Raw genomic sequence first — 15,100 nt, 5'->3', positions numbered from 1 at the left:
TAATGTGAGGAGATTATGGTGATGCTCTTGAGCTCACTGAGGTCATTTATAAATTATGTCATCACATCAGTGGCCTGGGTGTTCTCAAGCTGTACGTAGTACATCCCCCTTGAAAGCTCAACATGGCCTCCTGTAATCCTCCCTGTTCTTAATCTGTGCTGCTACATGGGCGACCTCATGCGGCCAGCTGTGGTAAACTGAACTGAACCGAGTCAGCATGCATCTATTTTTTTTTAAATTGCAGACAATTGCAGCAAATAAACCAAAAACACCTGAGAACTTGATACACTTAGAACGGCTTGTCGTCGCATGAGCTCAATTCAGTGACTTTTCTTTAGTATATTTTAATGGTAAATTACAACTTGCATTTCACTTCTGTTTATTTATTTTTGTGTGTGTGTGTTTGTGTTTGTGTGAAAATCTGGGCCTGTAACCCGATTCTTCATTGCAAGGGCTCGCCCTTTGACACATGCCTGCACCTCCATGCATTTTTTTTTGCTGCACAATTGCAAATGGCTAGTCTGTGCACAGCTGCAGAACAAACTTCCCTCCACTTTACAGCCCTCCCTCCAGTTTGTCCATGGGAGACCACATTTAAAATGTAACCCCACCTGAAACTTCGCCCAGGCCAATCAGCTAGAGCAGTGTCAGAGCAGACGGCACACCCTCCTTTGTTCAAAACCAATCAGAGTGGAAGTGTGGCATTTTGCCCGAGGGGAAAACTTACCCCTGGATGAGTTAATTACGCATCACTTAGCTGTTGCCAATGTGTTCACAACGGTGGACCCTCTTTTGGGCTTTTTACAACGATTGTCTTCATTTTTCGGTCAATCTAGTATGGAAAGTAGACAACAATGGCTTACCAGGCTGAAAAATGAACTTAGCAACAGTCCTCTGGTATCAAATGTGGCTTTTGGCTTTATCCTCATGGGACTAGAGAAGCTGGTGGAGCTGGAGTTTGAGTGTCCTTGCAACCCTACATGGAACGGAGTGTTTTCATCAGCATTCTTCATCATTCCTGCCGTCATGGCCTTCACCTTGATGCTAATCATTCAAGGATGCAGATGTGATTCGTGGTGCAGGAAAACTGTTTCCCTCTCCAGTTTCGTTCCTGCTATCGTGTGGCTGATTTTGTTGTTCCTCGATGGCCAATACTTTGCTTGTGCTATGACAGACTGGGAGGGTAGATTTGTACTAGTTGACAAGGCAGCTCCGCAGAAGTGGTGTGAGCCAATTAGTGAGGGAGATGTCACCCCACAAGAACTAATGCTCCGCTCACAGCAGCTGTTTGTTTTTTCTCAGGTGAGTTGAATATTTCCTAGTTTACAGAAGATTTTGTTGGAGGATTGGAGTGGAAATACCTCCCCCTCAGAGCATGCACTGGAGAGAACATATCCACAATGTGATGCTATTACAGTTTGGAAACTATTATACTGCTCTGTTAATAGACTTTGTTAATCAAAAATACACATTTTCTGTGGATGCTTACTAAAAGTGTTGCTTCACTCTTTTGTACCCCAGGTTATAGGCATAGTCCTCCTCATTTTCATCTGTGTGGGTCTCGTAGTGTATGTAATCAGAGAAAGCTGCCAACAAGAGGTGGAGATGCAGGATGCAGATGTAGCTGAGCTCACCGTGCTCAGGATGAGCTCTCTACGGACCAGGACATCATGAGAGGACTTACACCGCCCACCACACCTGCCCTGCTGGCATGGACACTTTGTAAATACCTTGAACAGACTTTACTACGAGTTTTCAGAACTAATGTCAATAGGTGCCGTTTGAAAGTATTTTGCCGTATACATATTGGACATATGGTCAGTGATGCTGCCATATGAAGTTGCCGTAAATGGGTGGATGTAATTGAAAACAGTGCTTTTGTTTTTTCCCTGTATTATCAGTGAATATGTTATCGGTGTTGTGCCCTTATTCATGATTTTATAGGGCTTTTTGAATATTTTTGGAAATGCTTATTCACTTTTTGTCAAGACTTAGATGACAAGATTGATGCCACTCTCATGTCTGCGTGCTAAATATGAAGCTACAGCCAGCAGCTGGTTAGCTTAGCTTCACATAAGAATTCAAAAAAGGGCCAAACAGCCAGCCTGGCTCTGTCACAGGTAACAAAATCAGCTTACCACCACCTCTATAGGTCACTAATTCATCTATTATATTCAGTTTGTTTGATTCGTAAAAAAGCCCAGTATAGAAATGCCAATTTGCTGTTTTACAGGGGTCGTTTGTCAGAATATTTTTTGTAAGATTGTAGTACCCAGTCAGCCAGGCAGAGACGCCAGGAAGTTACTGCAAGAGATAGTCCAGTGCATAACCCCCAATAAAATAGTGAATTTCCTGTTTCCAGTCTTTATGCTAAGTTCTGCTCCCTGGCTGCTGACTCCAGCTTCATATTTACATGACTGTAGTATCAGTCGTCTCATCTGTCTGCAAGAAGGCAAATAAGCGTTTCCCAAAATGTCAAATTATTCCTGTAAAGTGACATTTCACTTTGGCACATTTTTTTCAGTTTTCACATGAATTGTGAGCCAGCAGCACTGAGAAACGCAATAAGTTCTGCTGTCTTACTTTCAGCTTCTCATACCTTGAAATAGCATTTCATGTTTCAAATGTGGAAGATTTTTTTTTTTTTTTCATGTCTTTTGTATTTGCTATATTGACACAAGTGGAATCCACCAGGCAGCTAGTATTGATCTGACTTATATTAGTTGACTTGAGGTGAAATGAAAGTGTTCTATCAAATTGAACTTTCTCTGGAAGTATTATTGTTGTCCCGCCTGTCTCCAGACTGGTGCAGGATTGGACCCCCATCACGTCTAATCCTACCTAACAGTGATGATTCAGAGTGAACTGATATTCCTCATGATTTACCTGTTTGACAGCTATAGATGTAAAACCTTGTACTGTACGTAATGATTTGTATCATGGCTGCAACCAGCCACCAGTAGGATGTAGACACAAATTCCATAACAGTATTTGCGGTATGTTTTTTTTTTTATTATTGTTTTGTAATAAAAGAATTAATTTATTGAAGTAAAACCCTCAGGGATTTTGTACAGTCATGTCCTGATGGCCTGTTAGTTTCTACAATGCTCACAAACCGACAGTGTTTGTACAAATGTGTGATCAGCTCAGTTGTGAAACTTCTCTCTGCATCATTTCTCGAGCAAGTGAATTTTGCAAATACCAATACACTGTTGGACAAAACATGATCATTTGAATTACAGATACTCTTGTTTTGACATTCACAGCAACAAGTGGTAACATTGGGAATATCCTTTCGATGTTTAGTGGGATTATAGTAAATACCACACATTCCGTAGTTTAGCAAAGCTGAAACAGGGGCCCTTCACTAAAAATGTGCAGAATAATCAATGTCATGCATGGTGTCTATGGAGGAACACAAAGACTGTCTGTAGATTCTCAGGCGAGCCACACCTTTGTGTCTTAAGAGCGCTTTTATCCAGAAAAAATTGCAGTTCAGAGAGTTTATTGGCTGATCTCTGCAGCCTGAGTGATTCTCTGCAGGTCTGCCAAAATCTGAGAGCAGTAGTGTAGTTCAAACTTGTAATATTTATTTATTTTTGATACTTACAACACTATCTGAGTGTCACTTAAGCCCATTAAGTGTAGAAATGAGGGCAGATCCGGCATGTTCATCCTCTGGGAGGGCTTATTCGGGACGTCCTGGATGGCCATGAGGAAATTGTTGTCTTTATCCTCTCAGCTCCCCCGACTTCTGGACTCAGCAGGGTGTCATATTCATGGGCAAACAAATGTTGACCTGCCACTGGGACTCAAAGGAGTCTTGAACTATTTTACTTACTTCCTAAGCGAGAATGTATTTGATTTTGGATGACCTTGATGATGTGTTGTTTTTGTCCAGAGAAGCTGGCCTATCACTCTTATGATTTTTCAGAACTAATTTAGCAAATGCTGCAGCTATCTCACTTTTTTTGTAGCAGGGATTTCTGCTACAAAAGTCTCCAGAGACCAATCCTCATCCAACTATTAAGGGACAGCTTTAACACAACGGCAACTCTCTTGAGTCACAGATACTACTATATATGACAAGGCTCCTAGTCTAGTGTATTCATCACAAATAACATGCTAACTGTTTGGCAAGGAGCTTGCCCTAAGCTTTCATTTGCAAATATAAGTTTTAAACCTTTAGTGCAAAATTTGTCTTGTCTGACAGTCCTGAGTTGTTCCCGTGTTACATAAAGGCAAAGATGGCTCCATTTCCTCTGACTTAATATGCTAAAGATATATATGATATTATACCGACAGCCCATGCTGATGAAGTAAAGATCAGCATGCTCTTTATGCTATTAATGAAGTTGACTCTAAATGTGTTATAACTATTTTGCACATCTTGTGAAATGTTGCAGACAACTTCCCCACTTGTGAACTTGCAAAAATCATTACCAAGATATGCTCTCTTTGTTTCAACTGTTTTTCATACACCATGAGAGGATAGTCAAAGAGGCATGAGAGCTGCATCAAAAGTAGAACAATTATTCTCTGCAGGGTGCACGCCATGTCAGGTCATTGCAAGAAAAAATAAAAAAAAGAAATACTGTATTAGTGAATAAAACCACTTGAACTTCATTATATTTAAAGTGTTTATGTCCTTCTGAAACGGTCATTCTTAGAATTTCAGCATTCATTATCTCAGTATATTGTAAAACACAAATATATTTTTACTGATCACACTTTTCAGTTTGTTTGAAGTCAGATGGTCAGACCAGAATAAGAGGCTTCTCATCAACACTGAAACTGGTGTCATCTTATGTGTTGTATAAAAAAAGAATAAGGATTGAGCCATGAAAAAAGAGCCCATGATACAAATTCATACAATTAAAAAATGTGGCGAGGATTTAGACATATAAGGGCCCAGTATAGCCCCACTGTGTCGCTCTAATCTTTGTGTGTGAAATACACTTGGCTTGGATGAGATAAGACCACAGCTAAATGCTGGGTAACACTGAGAAAAGAAGGAAGTCGTTTAAAAATGAGAGATTTAAGTGTATTATGCTACAGTGTACAAGAAAGCTGGGGAAAGAGCAAAGGCATATGCAAACATTATTTCCACAGTGGGCTCATAAAAATCATTGAAAAATTTTAAAATGCTCTTTTTTTCTTTTTCTTTCTTTCTTTCTTTTTTTTTTTTTTTCAATGTACTTGCCAATCAGCAGAGAATCATTGCATGTCAAGGTTTGTTTATCCAGAGAACCGGGTTTGTGAAAAAACAATAGTTTAAGAATATACTCAATCAAATATGTGTTTTTCCTTGTTGATAAAATATATTGCAAAGCACTGAATGATTCTGTTTGTTGTCTTTTTTTATTGGAATCAGCTTTTGCAGATAATTGGAAATTTGTTGCTACTTTGATTTGTATTAATCATGTTTACTTTTTGTTCTCAAGCACACAGAGTATAAACATCTTATCAAGGCAGCAAAGGAGGCCAGAATAATCAGCACAACTCCCCCTAACAGGAGCAGCACATCCAGAGAGTGGTAGGAATACCAGGGCAGTCTGTAGGACTCTGTTCTCAGGTGAGCTGCTCCTTTGTGTCTCATGACAAACTCTATCCAGAAGAGGGCGGTATCCAGCGGCTTCATTGGCTGATCTCTGTGCAGCCTGGAGAGTCTCTGCATGTTCATCCTGTAGGAGGGCTCATGCAGGACTTCCTGAATTCCCTGAAAGAAGATGTCTTCATTCATTGTAAAAATATCAATTATCTTCCCGGCTCCTCTTGCTTCAATCCTGAGGAGATTATCACGTTGATCAAAAATCAGTGGAAGTCCCACAATAGGAACTCCATGATAAAGGGCCTCTTGTACACCATTTGTTCCTCCATGAGCCACAAATGCTTTTATCTTGGGATGTCCTAAAAGATCATTCTGTGGCATCCAGTCGACTATTAAAGTGTTGTTGCCCACAGTGGCTGGTCTGTCACCTTTATACCTCCAGATGACTTTCTGAGGTAATTTGGCAAAAGCTGCTGCAATCTCATCAGCAAGGTCATGTGGAAGCTCTCCAATCAGAGTGCCCAGAGACATGATGACGACTCCATGTTCTCCAGAACTCTGCACAAACTCCTCCAGGTGTTCAGGTAAAGGTTTGGCAGGTTTACACTGGAACCCACCCATGTAGACAACATTAGGCATGGTGGGACGAGGAAACTCAAACACAAAGTCCACTCTCATGAGCCACAGGTCTGCAGCTTGAAACAGGGATGAGTAGTCTATGTCTGGACCTATATATTTTTCAATTAATCCAGCATAACATGGTGAGATATACTGTACTGTCTGAAATTGCCAAAAGCCAAAAGTGATTACATTAAGAAGTCTCTCAAGAAAGCTAATTTTATCTGAAAACTCGGTCCCCGTCAGGGGAACATAAGAAAGAGGAGAAGGTGCAATTGAGAAATGGCCTTCACCGTGACTAGTCCATCTGACATTGAAAACTAGAGGCAACCTGAGGTAGTGGGCAAATATAACACCCATTGAAAGGGCAGGGTCTGTAAGGACAAGGTCATATTTGGCATCCTGTATCGTCTGTATCAGATCTTTGTTTTCAAAAAGACGCTCAAGCATTTTGGATGCTTTCTCATGCATCTCAGAGGCCTTTTCTGCTTGTTCCATTTCCAGTTTATAACGTGTCCAGAAAGACTTCCCTGCCCTCTGGATTTCCAGCAACCGGGCCACAAACATAGTCACAAAGTCTTCATCAAATCCAGAGTCCATATTGAGTGTAATTGAAGTATAAAATGGGGAGTTTTCCTTGATGTACCAGCTGTCTGATGATCGTATAACAGAAACCTGGTGGCCCCTTGAATGTAGTCCCTCAATAATGACTTTCATGTTCACCCAGTGGCTTCCGTCCACAGGAAAAACAAGAACTTTGCCACCGTAAACCACAGTTGGACAGAGCAAGCAGAGAGTGATCCATACCCAGGGCCAATGCATTTTTATTCTGTAGTTAGAAAGAAAGCATTTTAATATCAAATGCAGAATTTTCAGTACAAGTAGCATTTTTATTGTCATTTACTTAAATATAGAAAATACAGGTTATATAACTGATCCTTCAAACGTGTTATAGTTGTTATGTTAGTTTGCTTTCAATAATTTTCCTGTAGTATGTGTAGCCTGCTGGAATTACATTTGTATTTAATCTAATTGTTAATGTATGGTGCTATACACAGCAGCACAGTGTTTATCCATATGCAAGTCCTTTTAACATGTACAGTGACAGCTAACTAGCAAGCAATGTGCACATTTTAGAACCATGCAGAAGTTGAAACACTAACATAGCCAACAGTCATTTATATTAGAAAGAGACTGAAAAAATCTACTACCTTTGTTTTGTTTTTTTTTTCTTAGTATCCAAAGTATTCTTTGTCCAATATTTGTCCTTTGCCACAGGGAGAGAGCAGAATTTGTGCCAATCCTTCCAGGTTCCAGCCTGAGTAGGACTTTGGTACTGCAGTATCATGTTCAAAGGCACATGTCGTAATAGAGTACAAGGAGAGTAGCCTGTCAGTTATCGATTGTGTTTAACTGCTAAACCATTATCAGAGATAAAAATAAATGATTGGGAAGCTGACAGATTATTTTCCTGTGTTACAGGTGTTTAGTTACATGAAAGGTTCAGATTGGGGTAAAATATCAGTTTAAATTACTAATTTTATTGGAGGTCAATAATTCATTCAGTTCATTCAGTCTTATTTTTCATATGGCCTAAAAATACCATAAATGGCAGAAAAATATCCACTGCTGGCTGGTAAGGAAATCAGCATCTCCTCACTTGGATCAGGCGTTTTTAATACATCCATTTCAGCAAACCTAGAGGACTGGCTTTCAGCAGGGAAAACTTATTCTCCCTGGAAAAAAAGAAATGAGACAGCATTGTACTGTATTTCTCCTGCCTTAATGTCCACGTTATTTGGATTTTTTTTATTGATAATCACACAATGAGTGTTTTTATTTTCAGGATCCTTCAACAGTGAGCTTTTAGCATAATGTAGTATATACAACAAAATAGAGCATAGAAGAGCTGAAATTTGTATCTTGGCTCATTTCCTTGGTTAAGTTGCTTTATTAGTCTTGTGGGAGTTTCTATTTGCTGTGAAGTCTCCGACTTTCATTTGGTTCACAGCAAATGTAAAGATAAAATAATGTATGCATGCAGCTCAGTTAAAATAAAAAAAATGACAAACAACAACAAAGAAATCAGACACCACTCTTGCAAGTTAGCAGTCACAACTGGCAGTTATATGTAATTTCTTACAGTGTACCTTTCTAGAAAAATTAGAACTTCATCAACTCAAAGCACAACTGCAAAGTAAAATATCTGCTCCTTTCAGTAATCTGCTGATTGTCCTATCTATTGATCAACATGACAGTGATCAATCCATCTGTCTTGGTTAGTCAGATTTCAGTTTTCTTTTCAAACATAATCTGAAGCATGACCATACGAATCCAGCAAGCAATAATAACATAAAAAGTGCAATTGTTAGTAAGAATAATATGACATCCACAGAGTGGTAGGAATACCAGGGCAGTCTGTAGGACTCTGTTCTCAGGTGAGCTGCTCCTTTGTGTCTCATGACAAACTCTATCCAGAAGAGGGCGGTATCCAGCGGCTTCATTGGCTGATCTCTGTGCAGCCTGGAGAGTCTCTGCATGTTCATCCTGTAGGAGGGCTCATGCAGGACTTCCTGTATGACATTCTGAAATGTTTTCCTATCCAATTCAGAAACATCTATGACCTTTGCAACACCCTTTGCCTTCAGTCTGGAGAGGTTGTCGGCCTGATCGAACACAATGGGAAGGCCTACGATTGGAACTCCATGATATATAGCCTCATATATTCCATTTGTTCCTCCATGACTTATAAATAGCTTAACCTTTGGGTGTCCTAAAAGATCATTCTGCGGCATCCAGTCGACTAGTAAAGTGTTGTTGCCCACAGTGGCTGGTCTGTCACCTTTATACCTCCAGATGACTTTCTGAGGTAATTTGGCAAAAGCTGCTGCAATCTCATCAGCAAGGTCATGTGGAAGCTCTCCAATCAGAGTGCCCAGAGACATGATGATGACCCCATGCTCTCCAGAACTCTGCACAAACTCCTCCAAATGCTGAGGAACAGGTTTGGCAGGTTTACACTGGAACCCTCCCATGTAGACAACATTTGGCATTGTGGGGCGTGGAAACTCAAACACAAAGTCCACTCTCATGAGCCACAGGTCCGCAGCTTGAAACAGGGAGAAGTAGTCTACTTGCGGGCCAAAGTAGCGGCTAGACAATGCAGAATAGTGTGGCCCAACTGTCTGCTTGTACAGATGCATTCTCATGGTGTAAAAAACCATGTTTTTGACCCTCTCAAAGAAAGTCATTTCATCTGTTAATTCCGAAGGTGGAAGTGGCACATAGGAAAGTGGGGAGGGTGCAATAGCGAAATGGGCCTCACCATGAACAGTCCAGCGAGCATTAAACACTAATGGCAATCCAAGGTGGTGAGCCAGCATTACTCCTCCTCCGTTAGCGGGGTCTGTCAGAACCACATCATACTTGGCGTCTTCAATGGACTTCATTAGCTCTTTATTTTCAAATATGTACGTGACCACTTCGCAGACTTTTCTGTGTAATTCAAAGAACTTGTTTTTTAACTCCATGTCCAAAGCAAAACGGGCCCACACAGACCCTTTGCTTCGTTTAATTTGAATAACTTCAGAGACAAAGAGACGAAAAAAATCCTCATCTGCACCACCAGCAATATCCACTGTGACAGTATTGTAATGTGGAGATGTTTTGCTGATGTACCAGCTGTCTGCAGCCCGAATGACAGTCACAGCGTGTCCCCTTGAATGCAGCGCCTCTACAAGTACCTTCATGTTCACCCAGTGGCTGCCGTCATGTGGAAATACCAGAACATTCCCACTGTGGGCAGCAGGAAGAATGACTGCCAAAACAGAGACGATGGTAATCAAAAGCAGAAACATCTTCAAATCCTGTCAAACTGTGCAATCTGAAATACAAGAAGAGCAGAAAAGCGGGTACTTTAGTATTCCAGGAAACTTGCAGAAAGGTGGGTGATATATCAGGATGTCCAAAACAGAGAGCTACAGTGATGCTCCTTTCAATTGTCTCTCTATTTGTGTGAGAAAATTCCATCACGTGGATGGAGCACATGGAGCCTCTCTCAGGAAATGCTGGTCAGTGCCAAGAGCTCTGCATGCATTCTGTGCTGAGCCCCATTTTCACAACAGCAACGATGTTCCTTCTCCATAAAAAGAACATTCAGGAGCATCCAGCTAAGAAAACACATAATCCCTGTTTAACAAATCCCATGCACCTATTTTCCAATTGCTCAAATGTCTAATCCTTCAACAATGGATTTAATTGAATATCAGTTCCACTTACATTAGCTGGCAAAGGCTAGAAACAAATGTTCCCCTTTTAGTACTCAACTGCTGCTTACAACTGTCTCAGCAACAATCACTTGCTCTTTCCTCATAACCTGAAAACAAAATCTGTAAATGTCAGTCTTACAGAGAAAGCCTTGCTGGCACTTATGTCAACAAACTCTTACACCAGAAAGTTGACAAACCAGCGAAGAGCTAAAGTCAAATCAGGTTGACAGTAAAACACTTCCTGGTTTCTTTTGTCCCACCCTCAAGACCATTGCTGCAACACTCTTACAGTATCTCTTCCTGGGGAACATTAATCCTTATGGTGCAATGACACAGAGCTGTGACGTTATTAACAGGAAGTAGTTACTGTGTAATGGTTAAACATTACGGTCTATTTCATATTCTGACCTTTTAAACAGTCAGTACACCAGAACCTTTTAAAATGCGGTGGGACCAGATGAGTCAGAACTACTGAATCTTAAAATACGACAAAAAACAAACAAAGAACAAAAGAAAAATGTTTCTCTTTATTGGTGCTGCAACATTCATGCCGCTTAAATAACAGTTCTGCATAATTTGGATGGTCCACTAACTGATTAACACTTAAACATTTGCGATGAGACATCAAGTGTGATATTTGTGCTAATACAGACATTTCATGAAACACAGAGCAATGAGTGTGGAATGACGGTAGTTCAATGCAAAATTAGGAGTCTAAATGGCATACTGCATGCTTTATGTATCACACTGTCTCAGCAGTAATTCAGAAAAAAGGAACACAATTCATCATTCTACATGTTCTCACCACATAGTCCTCAAAGGTGTGGACATGACATGGTAAAATCATAAAGTTCATCTTTCAAAAGCTACAGAACAGACCAACGACATTCCCTTTTCAGCAGTAACATTGCTCCATGTAACAAAACATTTAGAAACATTTTGACACCGACAGGCAACATATTGACATGAAGCAAATCTATAATTAGCAAACTTACATTAAAACCCTGTGCAGAACTGGATTCAAACCAGTGGGACTGAAAAAACACTTCCTGATTTTTGTTTTATTTTTGCAACATTTGCCTCACCCCAGCTCTGCTGAACTCTGCAGCATTAAGCTCTCGTCTCATTGAGGGAAGTTCACTCATTCTAGTGCAGTTAGGCACAACTACAAAGTAGTGTACGGGAAAGTGTTTCTCCTTACCGTGGTCATACATCATTTAAAACTACAAGGCAACACTGACAAGCTGTAAAACTGAAAAAATGACCAGTACTCAATCAGCTGAATCTGAAACATTGACACGCACTCAGATTTAATATGACTTCTTGAACTTTGGATCTGCATTAAAAAGCAGGCATAGACCAAGCCTATATAATCATGGTACGTGCAGAGACCTGTGCACACCCTTGAGGTAAAGACTCCACGTCTTGGGAAACATGTTTATTGTTGTCAAATGAGTCACGATAAAGGAAGTGAAACATGCTACTATGAAAAACAAAGGTTTATCGCCTCCTAAAAAGCCATTGAGAGGTTGTTACTGTGAGATTTAGTGGTGATGTGTACTTGCAATAAATGCTCAGTTTGAAGAGAGACAGTTCAGAAGTATTGTAATGTTCTTTACAGCTCACCATTTGCTGTTCCAGTATTGTCAAATGTTTCCTTGTCAAATGTTTCAGGAAAAGCACAAACCATGAAACTGGACAAACAAAAGGCAGCGGCTCAGCGGGCACATTTAAAAACTGGATTCTTCTCACACAACACAAAGCAGCAACACCTGAAGGTGATTGCACTGATCTCCCAGTGTACACCTACAGCAGCTATGTCAAGACACAGATGCACCACTTGGTGGTAGGAGGTGAAAACACAAGCACAAACAAATGTGCATACAAACTGAGAATGTTCACTACAGAAGAAAAATCATACAATATGGGTTGAGACAGAGCTTAAATAACACTGCTGGCACATTTACTTTCATTCCTAGTGTTTTATTTGTACAGTGTAACGAAAAGGGACACAATATCCATTTAATTCATAAAAATACTTTAATAAAATACAATTATGACAGAAATTGAAATATACTGCAAAATTATGTCATTGCTTAATAACAAAATGTCAAAATGCTGCATAAATGATTAGTTGAGTGAATGTTGTATTCATTTCTAATTTAGCTTAATCAATCCTGTTTTTATAAATCTAACACACAAAACGCATTTGCCCTGATGAACCATCAGTCACGTTTGACTTTATGCTTACACACTGTAGTGTACAAACACCTCATCAGAATGAAAATGGTCCAAAGCACAAGCAGCACAGCTGCAGCCAGGAACAAAGCTACATCCACAGAGTGGTAGGAATACCAGGGCAGTTTGTAGGACGCTGCTTTCAGGTGAGCTGCTCCTTTGTGTCTCATGACAAACTCTATCCAGAAGAGGGCGGTATCCAGCGGCTTCATTGGCTGATCTCTGTGCAGCCTGGAGAGTTTCTGCATGTTCATCCTGTAGGAGGGCTCATGCAGGACTTCCTGTATGGCCTTCAAGAAGTTGTCGTCTTTATCCACTGTGGCTAATGTAAGAATCTTAGCTGCTCCTCTGTCTTTCAGACGCATCAGGTTGTCGTATTGGTCAAAAAACAAGGGCAAACCCACAACTGGGACTCCATGATAAAGGGCCTCCTGAACTCCATTTGTTCCTCCATGAGCCACAAATAGTTTTATCTTGGGATGTCCTAAAAGATCATTCTGTGGCATCCAGTCGACTATTAAAGTGTTGTTGCCCAGAGTTGCTGGTCTGTCACCTTTATACCTCCAGATGACTTTCTGAGGTAATTTGGCAAAAGCTGCTGCAATCTCATCTGCTAGATCAGCAGGAAGTTCACTCACAAAAGTCCCCAGAGACATGATGATGACTCCATGTTCTCCAGAACTCTGCACAAACTCCTCCAGGTGTTCAGGTAAAGGTTTGGCAGGTTTACACTGGAACCCACCTATGTAGACAACATTAGGCATGGTGGGACGAGGAAACTCAAACACAAAGTCCACTCTCATGAGCCACAGGTCTGCATCAACCACATGATGGAAATAATCATTACCAGGCCCAAGGTATTTGTCACATAATTTCTGGTAGATTTTCTCAGCCACCAAGTAATTATGTGTTTGGGTTATTAGATGCAAAACCACGTTTTTAACTCTCTGAAAAAAGGTCATCTTATCGGTGTTGCCGGATCCTGTGATAGGAACATACGACAGAGGTGAAGGAGCAATAGCAAGATGACCCTCCCCAGCAAGTAGCCAGCGGACATTATAAACCAAAGGGAGGTTCAAATATTTGGCCAATATGACTCCTCCACCCCAGCAGGGGTCTGTGACCACCAGGTCAAACTTGCTGTCCTTCATAGTCCTCATCAACTCTTGATCACCTAGCATCGCTGACACAAATTCACCCAGAGCTGCGTGAGCATCAAGGAATGTGCTGAACATTCCTACTGTCATGTGCAGAAAATGTAGCAAGGGAAGAGACCCCCTTTCAAACTCAATGGTCTTAGATATGATCTCTGTAATGAACTTCTGATCTAAGCTCCTCTCCACTTGAATTGTAAAGCTGTTGTAATAAGAGGATTTCTCCTTGATGTACCAGCTTTTGCTGGAACGCACTATAGTTACATTGTGTCCTCTGGAGTGCAAAGCTTGAAGTAGGATATCCATGTTTACCCAGTGGCTGCCTTCAATAGGAAAGACCAGGATGTTGCCTGCTTGACAGTCTCTGGGAGTGAGGACGAGCAGCAGCAGCAGCAGCAGAGCACTGCAGCAACAGATCAACCTCATCTGAATGCAAAACAATGGACAATCAATTGGCAAGGTGAAAGAAAACATCCCATTAAACATTACAATGGAGACGCACTGTGATCATTTCAACTACCGCTTCCTTCAAAACTTAGTTAACACAAAATCTTCTGATGATACCATGACTGAAAAGTAAGAGCTTCTTCACAGGATTTCTTACTTTCAAACTGTGGACTACACCTCCACAATTTTCCACTGCAACATCTATTAGCTCGCGCTTTAAAATCTGTTGCTCAGAAGTCGCTTCTTTTTCCGCACAAGTCCTCCCAGCCGCACTCCTCAGACGCCTGCAGTCGATTCCTTTGATTACTTCAGTTGTTTCTTCACCCTCATTGTTCATCAGATGCGCATGTAAAGCTCGTTTGTAGAAAACCATTTACTTCTTGCACAACAACGCGCAACAGTGAAGCTCAGCGCCTAACGTTACTAACGTTTCCACTGGCGTGAAGAGCAACGTCAAACATACGTTATACAAGCCAATCTACGGTCAAACAAACTAATCACGAAGCGTTTTTACTTTCTTTAATCTACTTACTGTCTACAGTCCACACTACAAAAGTCCCGGTGCAGAAGAACCTAGCGTCAGACCTCCAGAGCCGCCCTCAGTCCGCCGGGGAGGAGCGGCTGAGGACGGAGGTGGAGCACCGGAGGAGGACAGGCCATCACGGGCCATAAGGTGCAGGAAACACTGCCTGTAAGGAAGTGACTGAGAAATGGGCCCAGTACAATAACACCGAGGAGCAGTGAGTAATGCAGTCTGAATTCAGCGTGCTTTTATTCATCCATTCACTCACCATTTATTAGACCAGCCTAACACATAAGCATAA

At 41.0% G+C, this 15,100-nt stretch overlaps 1 protein-coding gene and 2 pseudogenes across 1 annotated transcript; all 3 read right to left on the bottom strand.

Moving 5' to 3' along the window:
* Positions 1 to 5,416: 5,416 nt before the first annotated feature.
* LOC139329146 (UDP-glucuronosyltransferase 2A1 pseudogene) lies at positions 5,417 to 6,901 on the bottom strand (annotated as a pseudogene).
* A 1,442-nt stretch (positions 6,902 to 8,343) lies between these two features.
* LOC139328976 (UDP-glucuronosyltransferase 2A2-like) lies at positions 8,344 to 10,096 on the bottom strand. Its single transcript, XM_070959110.1, has one exon. The coding sequence runs from the start codon at positions 10,024 to 10,026 to the stop codon at positions 8,449 to 8,451; it is 1,578 nt and encodes a 525-aa protein (XP_070815211.1). The 5' UTR covers positions 10,027 to 10,096; the 3' UTR covers positions 8,344 to 8,448.
* A 2,437-nt stretch (positions 10,097 to 12,533) lies between these two features.
* Positions 12,534 to 14,255, bottom strand: LOC139328884 (UDP-glucuronosyltransferase 2C1 pseudogene; annotated as a pseudogene).
* Positions 14,256 to 15,100: the final 845 nt, after the last annotated feature.

The sequence above is a fragment of the Chaetodon trifascialis genome, chromosome 1 (genome assembly GCF_039877785.1).
Source record: "Chaetodon trifascialis isolate fChaTrf1 chromosome 1, fChaTrf1.hap1, whole genome shotgun sequence".
Classification (NCBI taxonomy): Eukaryota; Metazoa; Chordata; class Actinopteri; order Chaetodontiformes; family Chaetodontidae; genus Chaetodon; species Chaetodon trifascialis.
The sequence above is the reverse complement of the archived record's forward strand: the minus strand, read 5'-3'. Positions and strand labels throughout refer to the sequence as shown.